We start from the raw sequence: 20322 nt of genomic DNA, 5'->3' as shown, positions 1-20322 counted from the left end.
TTCTCTGAAAGTGTGATGTCCAGAATCTAGGATTCTCTCCCAAAGCCAATACATATCATCGTTTCACCCACCACCCACTATGCCAGAGTCTAGCTGGTACTTAACTGGAAACTCAATCTAGAGGCTTCCTTTTGGTACGAGCAGGTGAAAAACATTAATCACTACACAAAATTCTTGTACTACTTCAAACTTAAGGTCTCTGAAGGCTGCACCTCAGAGCAGTCTCCTCCAGAGTGAGGGAAGGAACAGCCACTGATGGTCCTAAGATGGGCAACTCCCTGGGGCACATGGGTGGCTCAGTCAGTTAAATGTCCAACTTTAAATCTCAGCTCAGGTAATGATCTCAGCACGTTACTTAAGATTCTCTCCCTCCATCTTCCCTCTCAAAAAAAAAAAAAAAAAAAAAAAAAAAGATGAAATAAGAGGGACAATTTCCTTCATTCCCAGATTGGCAATGATCTCAAGAGCTATGTCCCTCACACCAGATCTTAAACTTCTCTCCACATCTCCTCAGCATAAGTTGCCAACCACCTTACTTCTCTAGTTGTCATCCTAAGTATTAAATGTGTCTAGGACAGACATTCGTGTTGTAGATGTGGGAACTCATAACTTAGTAGTACAGATACTACGTACACATGAAAGGCGATGACGCACATTAAGTGACGACTCCTGTAAAATTTCATAAGCCAGGAAACCCTGTTCTAGCCATTCCTTCCACAGACTTTCCTGGCCAGAAGAGGCCTTTATTGCCTCTGGACTCCAACCACCTCCCCATATCTACTTTCATCCTCAGGAAGCATCCTGCACCTCCCCGTGCTGTCACTAAGAATGCAGAATTTTTATTGCACAGCAGATCTTCAGACCTGACTTCTGTCCTTCGTTTCCTCCACCTCCTGAGTTCCTTTTGGTGATTCTCAGAGTTGTCTCTCTCTCTTTCTCTCTCTCTCACCTGACCAGAGGCACTTTTTATAGCTTATTATTGAGCAGTTAACATGAACTTTTAGCTTTGAATTATTTCCTCCATTGACCTGAAACCATTCTTGTCACCAGCATCAGAGCCCTTCTTTGTAGCATGGCCATGGCCTTTGCAGTCTGGAGTAAGAGAGAGAATGGACAGAGACTAGACCGACGGACAGATTTTCCCTTGCCCACATCATGAAGACAGACTAGCCCCTTCACAAGTGCCCTCAGACAAAAGTTTCATGAAGTTTTCATGAACAAGTCCCTGTTCATTATTCTAATATCTAATTTAATTCTCCTAATCCCAGTCGTCTTATGCGATCCCCAGTTCTGTCCCCATTTCTGTCCTTTCCTGGAGAGCTAAAGTCAACAACAGAGAAGGCAGCAGAGGCAGCTTCTGAGGTTTACCTCTTGGTCTGTCCTGCTTGGACTTTCCGTGGTCTGTATACCAGCTGTTCTACGGCCTTCAGTTTTTTCAGCAGATTTCTAGGTCTTCGTGTGCCATCCAGTGTCTAGTATCCTATATGACGAGGATGCTGTATAATTGTTAAGGAAGATATGTGTTTGCCTGTTTCTTATTTATAGCCTAATCCCAGAAGACTAGAATCAGGCAAGAATGCCACCAAGTTCTCTGCAATAAGTAAGGAAAAATGACACATAAAGAGCTATCTTCCATTGTGGAAAGCTTAGAAGAAGAGAAGTAACCCTTCATGCAAGGGAAAGAGAGAGCAAAAACCTTTTTAGGTCCTTTGCTCTTCAAACAGAGTCCCTAGCCCAGATTTCCGAGTTCTTTTTGAGCGTCCCCTTTGTAAATTCCTTTAATACTCTGTTCCAATGTGTGGAGTGGGGGTCTCTTCACCCATGATCTGTTGCCTTTTTTTTTTTTTTTTTGCATGAAAGGTTGTTGCTCTGGGGCATATAGTCCACTGATCCTCTTCCTTCCTTTCCATCAGATTCCTCAGCCCTGGAATCAAACAACAGTTGGGCTTAAGTTACTCAAGCAGAAGTCCTTATGATGATACGGTAACAAGGCTTTTTCTCTTTGCTAATGTTTCCCTAGAGCACACCATTCCACTGGGCAGTATGGTTATTAACAGCATCTCAAAACTGACTCAACTCAACCAGTCTTCTGTGTATTCACTCCCTAATGCACCAACTCTGGCAGACCTGGAGGATGATGCACTTGAAGGTACCTGAAGGAACCTCTGCTCTGAGTTAGAAATTAACGTGTTTGTTTCCTTCTATAATGTTGAAAACGGTAGGAAGACGCTGTGGCATTATAGTACTCTCCCCAAACCAAAACCTTTCCCCTGTGTGACTTCTTAGGACCATGGGAGTGAGGTAAGAAAACAGCCTGTATCAACAAAGGAAATTTTCCTGAAGAAATGTCAGGGTTGAGATTTTTGTTTTGTTTCCAGCACTCGCTTCAGTGACTGGCACAGAGTTGGCATTTAATGTATGCCTAGTAAATGAATGAATGTTAAAGATCAACTTCACTCAACATTTCTGTGTCAGGAGCTTTCAGGGAACATGGAATCTAAATGCAGCTCCCTTCCTCCCCAGGCTCTTTGCCATTCCTGATTTAAATTGCTGCTAAAAGCTAGGAGCAACTGGGCATAAGTGAGAACTTTATCAGAATCGATTTGGCTGCATGTATCAGAGACCCCTTACAGCATCTAAACTAAATAGGAGTTTATTTTTTTCATAACAAGAAATCTGGAACTAGGCTGGTGCAGCTGTTTGAGAAAGTCAATGATAAAGTCTCCCTGTGGCTTCTTCCACCCACCTTTGGATATGGCTTTCATCCTCATCATTGGGGAATGTGGGCTCTACTTCCTAGCTTCCAGTCTGTGTTCCAGACAGGAAAAAAAAAAGTAAAAAGCAAAGCAACAACTAAAACTGTCTTTTGGCAGAATCTCTCTCGTTTTATCAGGAAAACAGTAGTTTTCTCAGAATCTCCTGAAGCCACTGGCTAGAAGAGAGTCAAAATGTTATCCATAGTTGCAAGGGAATCTGAGGAAGTGAGTATGTTTACCTGTTCAGCATTGTCTCCTCAAACAGAATTGGAGTTTAAGGAAGAGAGGGAGAATGAATATTGAGCAGGTAACTAGTGTCTCCAATGCCAAGGACTTGGGTGCATTTAAGGCCATTCTCTCACTAGAAAACCGATGCAAGGCTTTCTGCAACAACTGCATTGGCAGTTGGACACTAGCATAGGCATCCCTAGGAGATCCCACGGGTGCACAGTTCCAGACTGTTTCAGTTTCTTAAACATTAAAACTTGAAATGACTTCTTGATCCATGCGTTGCAATATGGATGTTGTGTTAGCAAGCATGAGAACATTAATCTCATGGTACATCTCCATCAGATGGACCAAGTGCATTGTCCATAAACAGTGATATTTTGAGAGTAATCTTTTTTTCTGAACAGTTGGTCTCAACAATGGGGTTAAAATATTCAATAAACCATGTTGTTAGCAGATGTACTGTCATCCAAGCTTTGTTGTTCTATTTTTAGAGCAAGGCAGAGATGATTTAGCATAATTCTTAAGGGCCCTAGGATTTTCAGAATGGTCAGTGAGCATTGGCTTCCACCAAGTCACCAGCTACAGTAGTCCTTTCAAAGAGAGTAAGCCTGTCCTTTGAGGCTTTGAAGGTCCTAGGTGGTGTCTTCTTCTAATAGAAGGATGTTTGGTCTACATTGAAAACCTGCTATTTAGCCAGCACCTTCATTAATTATCTTAGCTAGATCTGGATAACTTGCTATTTTGCCTTGCACTTTTATGTTATAGAGACAGCTTCTTTCCTCAGACCTCATGAACTAACCTCTGCTAGCTTCAGACTTTTCTTCTGCAGCTTCCTCACCTCTCAGCCATAGAATTAAAGAGAGTTAACGTCTTGATCTGGATTAGACTTTGCCTTAAGAGAATGTGATGGCTGGTTTGATCTTCTATCTAGATCACTAAAACTTTCTCCGTATCAGCAATAAGCTGTTTTACTTCCTTATCATTCAGGTGTTCACCAGAGTAGTACTTTTAATTTCCTTCGCACTTATGACTGGGCTGTTTGGCAGAAGAAGCCTAGCATTCGGCCTGTCTTGGCTTTCAACATGCCTTCCTCACAAAGCTTAATCATTTCTAGCATCTGATTTAAAGTGAGAGTCATGTGACTCTTCCTTTCACTTGAACCTTCAAAGGCCATTCACTGTAGGGTTACTGATTGGTCTAATTTCATTATTGTTGTGTCTCACAGAACAGAGAAGCCTGAGGAGAGGAAGAGAGATGGGGGAATAATAGCCAGTGGTACAGTCAGAACACATACGTTAATCGTTTGCTGCCTTCTGCAGGTGTGTTTCATAACAATTACAATAATAACATCAAAATCAGTGCAAACCTCACCAGCACTGTATCTCCCCATCCCTGCATTTTGCAGGGCCTCTGTCTCTGCAGCAGCGACTATGACAGCAGCTGCAGCAGGCCCTGCAGAAGGCTGAGGGGTGCCTTGTTAAGGCTGAGTGCCCCGCCCATGCACACTTGGCAGAGAAGCAGTAGCAGCAGGTCTCATTTTGCAAGCAGACTGGTGCATACCTTGTTAAAACACACCTCTACCCTGGCTGGAGACCAAACACTGCCCACAGTAGGCCAAGAGAGCTTCTGCAGATGACTGCACTGAAGGAAAAGGTACCTAGGACACCACAGGACACACACAACACATACAAGAAACATACCTGAAGTGCCAGGTCCTGGTGAACAGGGGACACTGTACTGTAGGGCACTGCAGGAATGTTTCTTCATAATGCCATTACTTTGAAGAGCAAGAGACATAGCTGACTTTCCTAACACACAGAAACAGATACAGAGTTAGACAAAATGAGACCGAGGAATATGTCCCCAGTGAAAGAGACCAAAGTGAAACAGATATAAGTAATATGCCTAATAGAGAATTTAAAGTAATGGTCATAAAGATACTTACTGGAGTTGAGAAAGGAGTGAAGAACATCAGTGAGACCCTTAACACAAAGATAAAAAAGAATCAGAGATGAAGAACACAGTGAAATTTAAAATGCACTTAATGGAATGAATAGACTAGAGGAAGCAAAGGAATTAATTACCTGGAAGACAGAGTAAAGGAAAGCCATCAGGCTAAACAATGATATAAAAAAGAATTATGCAAAGTGAGAATAGACTTAGGGAACTCAGTGACTCCATCAAGTTGTAAGAACATTCATGTTATAGAGATCCAACAAGAAGGAGAGAGAGAAAAGGGAGCAGAAAATTTATTTGAAGAAATTGTAGCTGAAAACTTCCCTTGTCTAGGGAAGGAAACAGATATTCAGATCCAGGAAGCACAGAGATCTCCCCCAGAAATCAACCCAAGGAGATCCACACCAAGACACATAGTAATTAAAATGGCAAAAGTAGTTATAAAGAAAAAACAATTTTTTGAGAGAGAGAGAGCATGAGCAGGAAAGGGGCAGAGAAGGAAAGAGAAAAAATCTTAAGCAGGCTTCCCGCCCAGCATGGAGCCCGATCCGTGGGGCTCAATCTCATGACCGTGAGAAAATCAAGAGTCGTTCGCTTATCCATCTGAGCCACCTAGCCATCCTGATAAAGAAAATATTTTAAAAGCAGCAAGAGAAAAGAAAACAGTTCCATATAAGAAAAACCCCACAATGCTATATGCAGATTATTCAGCAGAAACTTTGCAGACCAATATGGAGTGGCATCGTATATTCAAAGTGCTGAAAGGATAAAATGTGCAGCCAAGAATACTCTCACCAGCAAGGCTATCATTCAGAATAGAAGGAGAGAAAAAGACTTTCTCATATAGACAAAAACAAAAGGCGTTCGTGACCATTAAACCAGCCCTACAAGAAATATTAAAGGACACTCTTTGGGAAGGAAAGAATAAGTAAAAAATATGAGAAGTAAAAACACAATGGCAATAAAAGTAACATACCCATAAAAATCAGTCAAGGATTCACAGAATAAAACAATGTAAAACATGACCCCATATACCTAGAATGTGCGGGGAGGAAGGAGTAAGAATGGGTTCAGACTTTAAAAGTCACTGATCAAAGATCATCATAACAAATATAATAATACAAAAGATTGAAATATCGCACAAATTACCAAAATGTAACACAGACACAAAGTGAACAAATGCTGTTTGAAAAATAACAGTAGACTTGCTCAACAGGTTGCCACAAACGTTCAAAGCACAACAAAGCAATTTATGCCTGTACTAGAGGAATTCAGGAACAAAAACTGGGAAGAGCCTGCCACTCAAGAGATGTATGTAGTTCTCAAGAGAGGAAAGGTCACGTCTCCTTCTTATGTGTGCTGGGGCTTTGAACCCCTGAAGGCAAAGAAGTTGTTAAATAAGTAGACTGAGTCTTCCCCGCCTTTGAAGTTGGAAGAATAGAGGTGAACTGGATACCAGAGAGGATCTCAAGAGCCCTCAGCAAAGGACACAGCTAGGGAGAGAGACCACATTGTCCTACATACCCATAGAGATAGGGTATGTCCTACATACCCAGTTGGCGTTGGGGCACCTTCTAGGTTCACGCCTTTTAGGATAGTCCAGCGGTTAGAGCCAAGTCTTATTTAAAACAAACAAACAAAATTAATGTTTATTACTTTTGAGACAGAGCTGGAGAACATGTGGGGGAGGGGCAGAGAGAGGGAGACAGAGGATCCCAAATGGGCTTCATGTTGAGAGCAGAATGTGGGGCTTGAACTCATGAGCCATGAGATCATGACCTGAGCCAAAGTCAGATGCTTAACTGACTGAGCCACCAGGCTCCCCTAGACCTAAGTCTAATTGGAGGAGTGCCTGGGTGGCTCAGTCAGTTAAAATCCAACTTGTGATTTCAGCTCAGATCATGATCTCATGACCATGAGCTCGAGCCCCACATCAGGCTCTGTGCTGAGCTGTGGAGATTTCTTAAGATTCTTTCTCTCCCTCTTCTCCCTTGCTTGTGCTCACTCATGTGTGCGTTCTCTCACTCACTCTCATAAATAAATAAATAAATACTTACAATGAGGTAAGATTAGAAAAACAAAAAACCTAATTGGAAAAATACTGACTCTTTTCAGGGTACTTAGTATTCAGAAAGAGGCCAGTCAGAAAGAAAGATATATCGGGAAACACAACCAGAGAAATAAAACTGCTAGAGGATACAGATGAAAACCTAAGTAAAAACAGGAATCAGAATAAAGACATTAAGACAGTACAAAGGGGGCACCTGGGTGGCTCAGTCGGTTAAGCGTCTGACTTCAGCTCAGGTCACGATCTCGCGGTCCGTGAGTTCGAGCCCCGCGTCGGGCTCTGGGCTGATGGCTCAGAGCCTGGAGCCTGCTTCCGATTCTGTGTCTCCCTCTCTCTCTGCCCCTCCCCCGTTCATGCTCTGTCTCTCCCTGTCTCAAAAATAAATAAACGTTAAAAAAAATTAAAAAAAAAAAAGACAGCACAAAAGATTCCTATAGAAGAACAGTAAAGATTCTCAAACAATTGATGAAGAATATAAACATTATTGAGATTTGAGTTAATAGCATGATAAACCGAGTACAAGATGTATTTAAAAGGGGAAAATTATGAAGAAAACGGTGGAAGGGTAAGAGAAGTAGAAAATAGCTCCAGAAGACCTTCCATTGGTATTACAGATGCTCAAGAAAGAGAAAAACACTAGATAGAAAGCCAGTAAACACTGACACAAGAAAATTTCTCTGCAGATTGAAAGGGCTCTCTGAGAGTGAAATTGAATTCATGAGAAAAGAGACACCTAGGCGTTACATAATATGGGAAAGAATTATAGGCTTCTAGGCAAAAAATTTAAGGTACTTATGAAGAAATAATAATCAGACTGACATCAGACTTCTTGCAGCAGTGGAAAGTAGAGAAAGCATATACGGGTTACAGAGAGACAAGGAGTAAAAATCAAAAGGCCCACATATATAGACCAAACATGTAAGGATGTGTAAAACTTCAGGGACATCAGTACTCTAACCAAAAGACAAATGCAACTGAATGGAGGTCCCAAGATACGGATATAAAAAGGGAAGGAAACAAGGGATCAGCAAACCTCCTCTGAAAGAGGTGTCTAGGAATCTTAGTGTCTAGGAATGTGTTCCATAGCTCTTACGTAAGAACTCTTGGAAAAGGGGACAGATGCAGTGCAAGGAATATTGTAAAACCTATAGTTGATATTTGAGCAATGCAGAAGCTTAGGGGCCGTGACCCTCCATATAGTCAAAATCCCCTTATAACTTTTGACTCCCCCAAAACTTAATTACTAATAGCCTACTGTTGACTGGAAGCCTTACCAATAACAATCAGTAAATACATGTTTTGTATGTTATTTGTAAATGTACTCCTATAATAAATTAAGCTAGAGAAGAGTAAATATTAAGGAAATCACAAGGAAGAGAAAATACATTTATAGTACTGTAAAAAATCCATGTATAGGTGGACGCATGAAGTTCAGATCGTTTTCAAGGGTCAACTGTGTACTGTCTCAGCTAAACCTAAAAGAAAGGAAAGAGGAAAGATGTAACAGTGTTACAGGTTAAATTATGCCCCCCCAAATTCATACTGAATTCCTAACTCCTAGTTCAGAACGTGACATTGTTTGGAAATAGGGTTATTACAGATCTAAGTAGTTAAGATGAGGTTGTATGGGAGTAGGGTGGACCCCAATTCAATATGACTGGTGTCCTTGAAGACATAGGAAGAATGCCATTTGAAGATGAAGGCAGAGTTGGGGTAGTATTTCCGCACACTAAGGAAAGCTAAATTGCCAATAAACTACCATAAGCTAGGGGAGAAACATGGAACAGATTCTTCCCCCATAGCCATCAAAAGGAACCAACTCTGCCAACACCTTGATCTTGAACTTGTGGCCTTCAGAATTGTGAGATTACAAATATCTGTTGTTTAAGCCATTCACTTTGGTACTTAGTTACAGCAGCCCTAGCAATTAATATAGAGAATGTTCCTGAGGTCCCTACTAGTAGAAAATGTAGGACAAAGGAGGAAAAGAAGCAGAAAGTAGACGGTATCCTCCTACTATAGGGAAGAAATAGTACACCTTGCTGGGGAAAACAAGAGTGTCTTGATGTTTGAATTTTCTATTTTTGTATAATAGATTATTATCTAACAGTTTCATGAATCAAGAATTCATAAGAGAACACGTAAGTAGAGTTCTCTACTTAGGGTCTTACTTACCAGGCTAAAATCAAGATGTCAGCTGGTGCTGTGATCTCATTTATGGCACAGTGACCTCTTCCAAGCCCCACTAGTGGTTGGCCATACTTAGTTTCTTACAGCTGTGGGACTCAGGTCCCTGTTTGTTGCTGGCTGTTAGCCAGGGATCACTCTCAACTCTGTTAGGCTGCCCTCAGATTATAGCCACATGACCCTCTCAAAACATGGCAGTTTACTTCTCAGCTAGCAGGAAAATGTCTCTCCAGTCTGCTACAACAGTCTCCTATCTTGTAACATAATCAAGGGAACGGCTACAACATAGTCACAGGTCCTGACTATACTCAAGGGCAGAAGGTCATGAAAGGTCTGTATATTAAGGAGCAGGAATCCTGGGAGCCATCTTGGAATTCTGCATACCACACTTGATTAGGGGAGATAATGGTCTATTTTCAAATAAGGGTAGAGTCCTATGAATCTAATAATACAAACAAGTGAAAATAAGGAAAGTAATATAGAAATAAAAATGTATAGTAATATCACCAACCTAATAATATTGAATTACATGAGTAAAAATGAGGGAAAAGAAGAAACATAAATTAGGAAACAAAACATTAAGAGAAATAAAAGAAGACAGATCAATCACGATATTAAATGTTCTGGGATTGTTTCCCTTTTTTTTTTTTTTTTTATGTTCATTTATTTATTTTTGAGCAAGAGAGAGCACAAGTGGGGGTGAGGAGGGGGGCAGAGAGAGATTGGGAGACACAGAATCCGAAACAGGCTCCAGGCTCTGAGATGTCAGCACAGAGCCCGACACAGGGCTTAAACTCACAAACTGTGAGATCATGACCTGAGCCGAAGTCAGATACTTAACCAACTGAGCCACCCAGGTGCCCCTAAATTTCTCTTTTGAAAACCAAAGGCCGTCAATATAAAAAGCAAAGCTCATCTATGTTATTTTTAGGAGCAGAGCTAAACTGATGAAAAGACTTCCTCTTCTGGTAATGGCAGACAGGTAATTCACAAGAGCCTTCCTGCTAAAGACAACTGAGAAGTCAGGCCAAAATACAAAAACCATCTTCCTAAAATGTTTACCAGAGAGCTAACAAGATGATGAGGTAATGTCAGATCAACATCCAGAAGACAGAAATCCAGGGAAGACATGCAGCATTTGGAGTTGCTTTTGCCTGGGGTACATTGCCCTTTTCAAACAGGCACTGAGGATGCTGGAAAGCTGTGAATTGGACTCGTCTTGAAGCCGGGGGAATAAAACAGAGTCCAAGACTTAGAAAAGTTGGCACCCATAAAAACTACCCTGCTTTTCAGGTTGGCACCATGAGGAGCAGTACCAGAGGAGACTGAATGAACCGAAAGTAACCATTTTTCACATGGATTGAAGCTCACGTGTAAGTCCTATGTGTGTCCCAGAACATGTTAAATCCCAAAACTAAATTGATTCCAGATTACTAAGCTCCTCAGGGGCCTAGCAGAAACAAACAAATTCACTCTAGAGAAATGTTCTACAATGGATTGTCTTAATGGTTGCATAACTGTAAATATACTAAAAAACCATTGAATTGCATAGTTTTAATGAGTAAGTGGTATGGTACGTGAATTATATCTCAGTAAAGCTCTTACATAAAAAGAAAATTCTACCCTAGAGGAAGATAACATTAAATTAGACCTCAAACTGTTTTATAAATAATTTTTCAAAAAATACTTTAAAAAATACACACATGAAGAAACACAACACCATGAACAAGAACCAGCACAAATAACAGGTAACAAAAAAGAGATCCACTGGTACTCCCAAGAGTGAAATTATTGGGCACAACAATATGCTAATGTACACACGAAGATAAAACCGAACTAAAATTTCGGTGAGGAACTGAAAATAGGTGACACTGTTTATTTGGTAAAAAAGGAAGCAAGACTCAAATATTGACCTTTTGGTAATGGCAGAGTACATTTTACCATACCAAGACTACTCTGCGAAAGCTTTTTCTTTTATTTTTCTTTAACATTTGTTTATTTTTGAGAGAGAGAGATAGAACACAAATGGGGGAGGGGCAGAGAGAGAAGGATACACAGAATCCAAAGCAGGCTCCAGGCTCTGAGCTGTCAGCATGGAGCCCAATGTGGGTCTTGAACTCAAGAACCAGGAGATCATGACCTGAGCCAAAGCCAGACGTTCAACCAGCTGAGCCACCCAGGTGCCCCTCTGTAAAAAAAAAACAAAAAAAACAAAAAAAAACACACACACACAAGTGGGAGTGGGCAGAAGGCGAGGGGGACAGAAGATCCAAAGCAGGCTCTGCGCTGACAGTTCTGGTGCCGACAGTAGTGAGCCTGATGCAGGGCTCGAATTCATGAACCAGGAGATCATGACCTGAGCCAAAGTCAGACGCTTAGCCGCCCAGGAGGCGCCCCTCCTCTGGGAAAGCTTTAAAAACTGGAGTGGCATCTATAAGTGGCAGAAGGGAACCACACTGAGTGAGTTTCGTATTTTTATTACTTTTCTCCAGAGGACAGACCCTGGTCATCATCAGTCAGGGCTGCTGAAACTTGGTGGGACCCTACAATCTGGACTTTAGATTTCACCCAAGATGGAGTAACAGACCTGATTTATCCTCCAACCTGGAGATACATAGATATATAAAAATGGATTTCAAGACACTGACCATCAGGCAGTGGAGGACAATGAGCCTGAAAGATGGATATAAAGAAAGGGAACCTCAGCTTATTACTTCAAGAGAGTTTTCCAGCCTACAGCATAGAGAGGGGAAGCCAGGCAGAACTTGTACTCCGTGAATTGATCAAAAAGAGTGTGAAAGTATAACCTCTAGGAGAGAGGAAAGCCATGTTTAAAATTTTTTTAGTTTTGGCACAAAAACAGACACTCAGATCAATGGGACATAATAGAGAACCCAGAAATGGACCCACAAACACATGGCCAACTAATCTTTGACAAAGCAGGAAAGAATATCCAATGGAATAAAGGTAGTCTCTTCAGCAAGTGATGCTGGGAAAACTGGACAGCAACATGCAGAAAAATGAACCTGGATCACTTTCTTACCCCATACACAAAAATAAACTCAAAGTGGATGAAAGACCTAAATGTAAGACAGGAAGCCATCAAAATCCTCGAAGAGAAAGCAGGCAAAAACCTCTTTGACCTTGGCCGCAGCAACTTCTTAACACATCTCCGGAGGCAAGGGAAACAAAAGCAAAAATGAACTATTGGGACCTCATCAAAATAAAAACTTCTGCACAGTGAAGGAAACAGCAAAACCAAGAGGCAACTGATGGAATGGGAGAAGATATTTGCAAACGACATATCAGATAAAGGGTTTGTATCCAAAATCTGTAAAGAACTTACCAAACTCAACACGCAAAAACAATCCAGTGAAGAAATGGGCAAAAGACATGAATAGGTACTTCTGCAAAGAAGATATCCAGATGGCCAACCGACACATGAAAAAATGATCAAATCACTGTCAGCATCAGGGAAATACAAATCAAAACCACAATGAGAAACCACCTCACACCTGTCAGAATGGCTAACATTAATAACTCAGGCAACAACAGATGTTGGCGAGGATGTGGAGAAAGAGGATCTCTTTCGCACTGCTGGTGGGAATGCAAACTGGTGCATCCACTCTGGAAAACAGTATGGAGGTTCCTCAAAAAATTAAAAATAGAACTAAAAATAGAACTACAGCAATTGCACTAGCAGGTATTTAATCAAGGGATACAGGTATGCTGTTTCAAAGGGACCCATGCACCCTAATGTTTATAGCAGCACTATCAACAATAGCCAAAGTATGGAAAGAGCCGATGTCCATCGATGGATGAATAAAGAAGATGTGGCATATATATAGAATGGAGTATTACTTGGCGATCAAAAAGAATGAAATCTTGCCATTTGCAATTACAAGGATGGAACTAGAGGATATTATGCTAAGCAAAATTAGTGAGAGAAAGACAAATATCATATGACTTCACCCATGTGAGGACTTTAAGATACGAAACAGATGAACATAAGGGAAGGGAAAGAAAAATAATATAAAAACAGGGAGGGGGACAAAACATAAGAGACTCATAAATATGGAGAACAGAGGGTTACTAGAGGGGTTGTGGGATGGGGGATGGACTAAATGAGTAAGGGGCATTAAGGAATCTGCTCCTGAAATTATTGTTGCACTATATGCCAACTAACTTGGATGTAAATTTAAAAATTTTTTAAGAAATAATTTTTAATTATTTAAAAATTTTTAATTATTTCTTAAAAATTTTTTAGTTAGAAATGTAAATAAACACATTTGTATAAAATTATATGTATGGCTATATGTATAAGTGAAAAAATAGTATTTCTAATTGAGCCAGACTTAGCACTAATTATAAAATAACATTAAATATTATAAACATGCATTTTAGACAGAGGAAAGGAGATTCTAATCAAAAGATCATAGTGGGGCGCCTGGGTAGTTTAATCAGTTGAGCGTTCAACTCTTGATTTCAGCTCAGGTCATCTCACGGTTTGTGGGGTTTGAGCCCCACGTCAGGCTCTTTGCTGACACCTCAGAGCCTGCTTGAGATTCTTTCTCCCTATGCTCCTCCCTGCTCGCTCTCTTAATAAACTTCAAAAAAATTTTTTAAAATTCTCTCTCTCTGCCCCCTGCTCACATGCTCTAAAATTAAATTTTTTTTTTTTTAAAAAAGTGCTATAAATGAAGAGAAAGCAGTTATCTGGGGAAAAGAACAGTTGTGTCAACATCGGGCCAGATTACTTAGCCTTTATGTATTCCCATTCTCAGCAAGTTCAGGTTGTTTTCCTTGTGCCACCTTCCCCCAGATTGTGTGATACTGTCTTTTAGTGATGGAGAAGCCCAGACAGAAGGCTTGAACCATGGATACGATCCTGGGCATTTAGAGTATAGAATTCATTTGGCGCACATTGGAAACAGTCGTTAAGAATATGTCTGAGAGGAGCGTCTGGGTGGCCCAGTCGGTTAAACATCTGACTCTTGATTTCAGCTCAGGTCATGATCTCACTGGTTTGTGGGATCAAGCCCCATGTTGGGCCCTGCTCTGTGAACGCAGAGCCTGCTTGGGGTTCTCTCTCTCCCTGTCTCTCTGCCCCTCCCCTCCACATATGCACACCCGCTTTCTCTTTATCTCTAATATTTTTTTTAAAAGACTATGCCTGAGATAAGGTTTTTTCCGTTTTTGTTTTTGTTTTTTTCCTCACCTTAGCAAAACTGGACAAGTAAGTATGTATTTGAGTTGAGTATGTTTGAACATGACCATTAACTTCTGGATTTGCAGCCAGTGAGAACCAGCCAGAGAAGCCCCACTTTGATTCTCGAAGTGTGATATTTGAGCTGGATCCTTGCGATGGGAATGGGAAAGTTTGCCTTGTCTACAAAAGAGGGAAGCCAGGTAAGAATCAGCGACAAGCATGGGGCTGCCGTTGGGTGTGGCATGGATGACCCTGCTGTCCGGTCCTCACACAAAAGGCACACTCCTCTCTGGACTCATGAGATGCCACTGGGTCTCTTGGAGATGCCAAGACTGAGAAATCCCCTTTGGTCCTCCCTGAGCATCTCCTTCTAGGCCAACCACTAGAGTCTTTTTAAGCTGTCATCATTTGTGAGTTACTACAAAATAGTGGGAGTAGGATACTAAGCAAGTAAAAAGTAAAAGAAATGGTCATTCTGTTTATAGGCTCCTCTAGCAGGCTCACACATTAGGAAAGCATCCAGGAAAAGCATTATCCTTCTAGTATACTTCTGTACATAGGCAAGTTGACAGCACTAAAAACCTGAATTAGTAAACCTCAAGCTAAAGACCTCAGATGAGAAATCCAGAGTAAAAGCCTCCAGCCTCTGTTGAAGCAGCTATTATCTGCCCCCCGCCCCCCAACAGCAGTTCAGGCCCTGGCTTAGGGACTGTAGACAAGGCCGAGCCCTCTTTTAGTAGCTCTCTGCCTGGTAGGGGTGAGAAGATACAGACGTCAGGATTTTGCCCCTGGAGAAAAGAGGGGCCATCTTTGCAAAGTAGCCTTCCATCTACATATTGGGTTATGGGAAGGTGTGGTACAAGAGGAGTTGTGAGGTAAAGGAAGCATCCAGGCAAAGACACACAGTAAAGTTACACCATGGGAAAGTACAACTGATTTGGAAGGAGTGACAGATAACTTCAGTTCATTGGGCTGCCCGGTTCATCTTGTGGGTGGGGAGGAGATGAAGCCAGAGGCCAGTTGTTCCCCTTCATGCAGAGCTTGGCATGTGAAGTCAAGGTTGTTCAATAGAAGAATGGCAGAATTGAGATGCAAGTGTATGTGACCACAAGCAGTCTTGGAAAAGGAAGAGACTGGAGGGTTGGGGCCACTTAGGGAGACATTAAGTCCATTAGACAGGAGATGCACTAGATTAGAGGTCTGCAGTAGGAAGAGTGGAGTGTCAGAAGCAAATGAGGTGGGAGCTGGTGTGATAGTGCCTGCTTCAGTTCAGCCAGGACCTCTCGCAGCAGCACAGGTGGGATCCAGGACGGGTGCTGGTCTGGGCTCGTCCGTAGTGGCTGCTCATAGCCCCTCAGATTCCTGATGGAGACCTCTTCAGAAGATCAGAGCCATTCAGAGTCTGCTTCCATCAGGAAAGCTGAGATCACAGTATGTCCCACTGGAGCAGGGGTGGCTGAATGGAGAGCCTGAGTGCACAGAAGGCCAGCGCCAAGCACACAGGGCAGTCGGCTGACTGATCAGGAATCTGTAAAAAACAATACCAATGAAATGCCTAACAGTGGCCACTGGAGCATAGGCCTGGGAGGTTGGGGGGAGGGAACTTTAATTTCACATCCTTGAAGTATTGGAATTTTTTTTTTTTGACGTTACAGATAAAAGGAGAAAAGTGTGGGGTGCCTGGGTGGCTCAGTCAGTTGGGCATCCGACTACAGCTCAGGTCATGATCTTGCAGTCCATGACTTCGAGCCCCACATGGGGCTCTGTGTTGACAGCTCGGAACCTAGAGCCTGCTTCGGATTCTGTGTCTCCCTCTCTCTCTGCCCCTCCCCTGCTCACGCTCTGTCTCTCAAAAATAAAAGATTTAAAAAAAAAAAAAAAGAAAAGTGTTACACCATGCATTCGTTTCTTTTGTCTGCTATTTCAGCATTGGCACAAGACGCTGAGATTTGGTTCCTGGACAGAGCATTATACTGGCATTTTCTCACAGATACCTTTACCGCTTACTATCGCCTGCTCATCACACACCTGGGCCTGCCACAGTGGCAGTACGCCTTCACCAGCTACGGCATTAGCCCACAGGCCAAGGTAAGGGAGGGACACCTATCATCTCAAACTGGACTATCAGAATCTACGGAGATGCTTATGTTGCAGATTCTCAGTTTCCCTGTCTGATTCAGAAGACCCGGGATGGAGCCCAAGAACCTGCATCTTCATAATGCAAGGCAGATGATTCCAGTATAGGTAGACAGCCTCACTTTATACTGAACTAAGTGGTTCCCAAACTTGACTGATCCTCAGGATCACCAGGGAGTTTACTTTCTAATTAAATTTTATTGAGGGCTTAGGTCAAGTTGTTTTGCATAGTATGTAGATACAGGAAAAGTGAAAAGTCAGTCTCTTACTCCCAGATTCTCCAGCCTTCCCCAGAGGCAGCCACTGTTCCCCTTTTCTTGTGCCTTTCACAGGACACTTTACTGCCTAGAAAGTATGCATGCATGCATACGATTTTTGGTTCCTTTTTTCTAAATCACAACTGCAATAATACACCTTTCACATCGTTCTGCAACCTTCTTTTCACTTAACATTCCATCTTGGAGCTCACTTCCTACAGTACATACAGAGCTGTCCTTTTTAGTGATACAGAATATTCCACTGTATGGATGTGCCTCGTTTATATTACACATCTGGGCAACACTTCAAACATACGATCGCCAGGTAATGCTCATATGCCGCCTGGTATGCCCGGAAGAACTTAGGCTGGGTGGCAATAAATGAGGGATTCAGCTCCATGTATGTATTCATCTGGTGGGCCCCACTTTGCTCAAATGTCGCATAACAGTATCATCCAGTCAACCCTGTGATGCTCTGTGATTGATATTATCACATCAATAAATGTGATGCTCTTTGCCCAGAAGGGGAAGACAGCACCAACAGGCACCTGCCTTCAGCCAAGGCCTGCTACTGGCCTCTGTTATGCACCTTCCGTGTGAGGAAGGCACTGCCCAGTCTACCTGATGGGCAGTGGCTGGTTTGAGGACAGAACAATTAGAAGAACACTGATGATCTGGGACCTAACATCCCACACTCAGGGCTCACTAGATCAGAAGGAAGGGTGTTTACTTACGTTCTTAGTCCTCGCGCTACATTTATTGTAAAGGTTATGAGACCTCATGAAGCAATGTGTGTGCCATCACTTTCACTTAAAGGAAGTACTAACAGATTTTCAAGGCAGTTTTTCAGAAAGCCTTTTGCTCTCTTTGCCCCATCTCCCCAGCCCTCTGTCCCCTGGGTCCCCACTAAAAAGCATAAACAGTGGCATTTCTCCTTTGAATTGTGACCGCTTTCCCAATTCTGCCTTACAGCAATGGTTCAACATGTATAAACCCATCACCTACAACACAAACCTACTCGCAGAAGAGACCAACTCCTTCGTGAACAAGCTGGATCCCAGCAAAGTGTTCAAGAGCAAGAACAAGACCTTAAGCCCCAAAAAGAAAGGGCCTGTCCAGCCTGCAGGTGGCCAGAAAGGGCCCTCAGGTCCTCCTTCCACGTCTAAATCCTCTTTTAGTCCTGGAAACCCTGTCCGCAAATGAGCACCTCCACATCCTTGCCAGCCCCACAGCGATGATTTCCATGCACAGATGGCCCAAGCCTCCGATTGTGTGTGTGGTACCACAGGCCTCTTCGCCGTCTAAGTGAGCCAAATCCTAGTCCTTTTACTCCTGCTGGCATTAGCCAGGAGTTCAAGGGCATTCTCAGGTCTCCCCCAGAGTCCTTTCCTCACCCCCAGCCTCCAAAAGCTGTGGAGAGCTTCAGAACTTACTAAGTAGCTAAATAATCTGTTCAGGGCTTTCCCCTCTCCCCACCCCCACTCCTCTGCATCCCTCAGCCGTGATTAGAGAAGGCCCCTGAGGAAATCGCTGGTTTTGACCCATGAGACATTAGAACTGTATTCTTCAGTTAGTAACCACTAGCCACATGTGGCTGTTGATATGAAAAATTCAGTTCCTCAATTGCATTAGCCATGTTGTGAGTATTCATGTGACTAGTAGATTCTGTATTAGACAACACAGAGATAATGGGACATTTCCATCATCACAGAAAGTTCTGTTGGGCAGCACTGCGTGAGAATATTTTCATGCTGCCCTTTCTTGGTTCATTTTTGTTAGAAAATGTGGATACCTTAAGTTGATGGGTCATAATGGTCCATGAAAATTCTTGAAGATACAATTGTACATGTTCTTTTTATTTTTCATAAGTAATTCTGTGCTCCCTTTTCAGATTGCTATAAAGTTTGTCAACACTATCTTAATTTTTTTTTTTTTAAGAGGAAGTGATCTGCTGTACTTGAACCATTTAAAAACAAAAACTCCCAAGTATTGTCTACAGGACTCTTCATAAAGAATTTTGGTAAAACCACTGTTGACAAGAGCTTTCCACCTGCTCTGCCTTCTAACTGCTTCCAACAATTCATGGAGTGGCAGAAAGGGACAAAGAGGGACCAAGCTGTCAAGGATGAGAGCTGAAGTCTTAGTCTTTTAGAAATATTTTTCTTCCAAAACTGATCAAACCAAAGGGAGAACCAATAACACCAGATAAGTGATTCCAGCCTGTGGCTGCTACTCCAAAACAAGTCAGGGTCAGAAGGGGATTGAGAAGTCCTGTCATCCTCTCCTGTGGCAAGCACCCTTCCTCTAGTGCTTGTTGAGTCCCCTGAGTTACTTTGAAGTCAGGCCTGGCCCCGTTCTGCTTTCCACAGGTGAAGCAGCAGAAGACCCAGGAGGGCAGTGGAGCCCTTCACATCAGCAGGAGCCCTCTTAGGATATAGCAGAGGATGGGGGTTCTGGTGAGGAAAGGAGAGCATGAAGACTCGGGCAGCTAGCTGATGTGTAGGACCCAGCACAGAAGATGTCCAGAAATTAGGAAAATAGTACCATTAAAGGCATTGAAATGTTCTCCCTTTCTTCCATGGTCTCTCACATCTTGTTATGGTGGATTTTTATTTTCTACTGAATACTGTTCTAAGTAACGAAAAATTTAAATTCTAAATTATTAGCATTAACTTTATTCATCTTTGTATTATGCAATTCCAGTTTTAAACTACAACTAGAAGGGCAGTGAACTCATGTAGAATCACCAAAATTAGATAATTTGCATTTCATAGTTTATGTGCACATAATTGTACGTATATGTATTTTGTCCTTACTGGAACACTGGAAACACTGCCAAAACAAACAAAACCCAAAAAAACCTATCTCAATTATTCACTTCTTCGTATGTACACATTCTTATTCTTTCAGCTTACTAATGAGTAAGGAAGGACTGAAAGAACTACGGGCTGCCTTTTGTTTTCGTTTTTTCTTATATTCAGCATAAGTGGATGGCTAATGAAGTGAGTAAATGGCTAATGACATGAGTACAATAAAAACTTTAAAAAAAAGTAACATGAGTAAAAAAGGATATGACAGAGTTCCATGGTCATTCATGCTGCTTAGAATGCTATTACCTTCTTTTTGCGTTCAAATCAAAGTCTGGTTTAAATAGTGTGGCCTCTTAGGGCTCTCGGGGCCCCACTTAGTTGTAGGAATAACTTGCTTATATTTACTTTGCATCTCAACTCCTGCATCACGGGTCTGCTGGAATTTTGTGCATACAGACATCACGAAGGCTCTGAGTGGGTTGGTGAGGAACAGTGGGCACATACTGCATGAGACTTCACTTACAAAACACAAGTTCAGAAACAACATTAAGAACTTCAGACAACAGGAGAGCATTAAACCAAGGGTGTGGCCCATTGAGTGCAGGGCCTTCTATGCTGCTGCCCTGGTAAAGGAAGGCAGGAGCATTCCTGGGGAAAGACTTCAGACAACATGTAAGTTGAGTGTGCTACAGGAGAGATAAAAACTCATCCA

At 42.1% G+C, this 20322-nt stretch overlaps 1 protein-coding gene across 4 annotated transcripts in view; it reads left to right on the top strand.

Annotated features, from left to right (window-relative positions):
- The window catches only part of TPGS2 (tubulin polyglutamylase complex subunit 2), a 69341-nt gene extending 49471 nt beyond the window's left edge, over positions 1-19870 (top strand). For 2 of the 4 annotated variants that reach the window (XM_047827407.1, XM_047827409.1), the window contains 4 exons: positions 2021-2149; positions 14494-14607; positions 16335-16495; positions 17773-19870. In XM_047827407.1, the coding sequence (XP_047683363.1) occupies positions 2021-2149; positions 14494-14607; positions 16335-16495; positions 17773-18003 (635 nt within the window). In that variant the 3' untranslated portion in view covers positions 18004-19870. Of the gene's footprint in view, positions 1-2020; positions 2150-10491; positions 10572-14493; positions 14608-16334; positions 16496-17772 lie in introns of those variants that run through there. The other 2 variants (XM_047827408.1, XM_047827410.1) reach the window with 2 other exon arrangements.
- The last annotated feature ends 452 nt before the right edge of the window (positions 19871-20322 follow it).

Source organism: Prionailurus viverrinus, chromosome D3 (genome assembly GCF_022837055.1).
Source record: "Prionailurus viverrinus isolate Anna chromosome D3, UM_Priviv_1.0, whole genome shotgun sequence".
Taxonomy (NCBI): Eukaryota; Metazoa; Chordata; class Mammalia; order Carnivora; family Felidae; genus Prionailurus; species Prionailurus viverrinus.
Note: the sequence above shows the minus strand (reverse complement) of the source record. Positions and strands in the feature narration are given on the sequence as shown.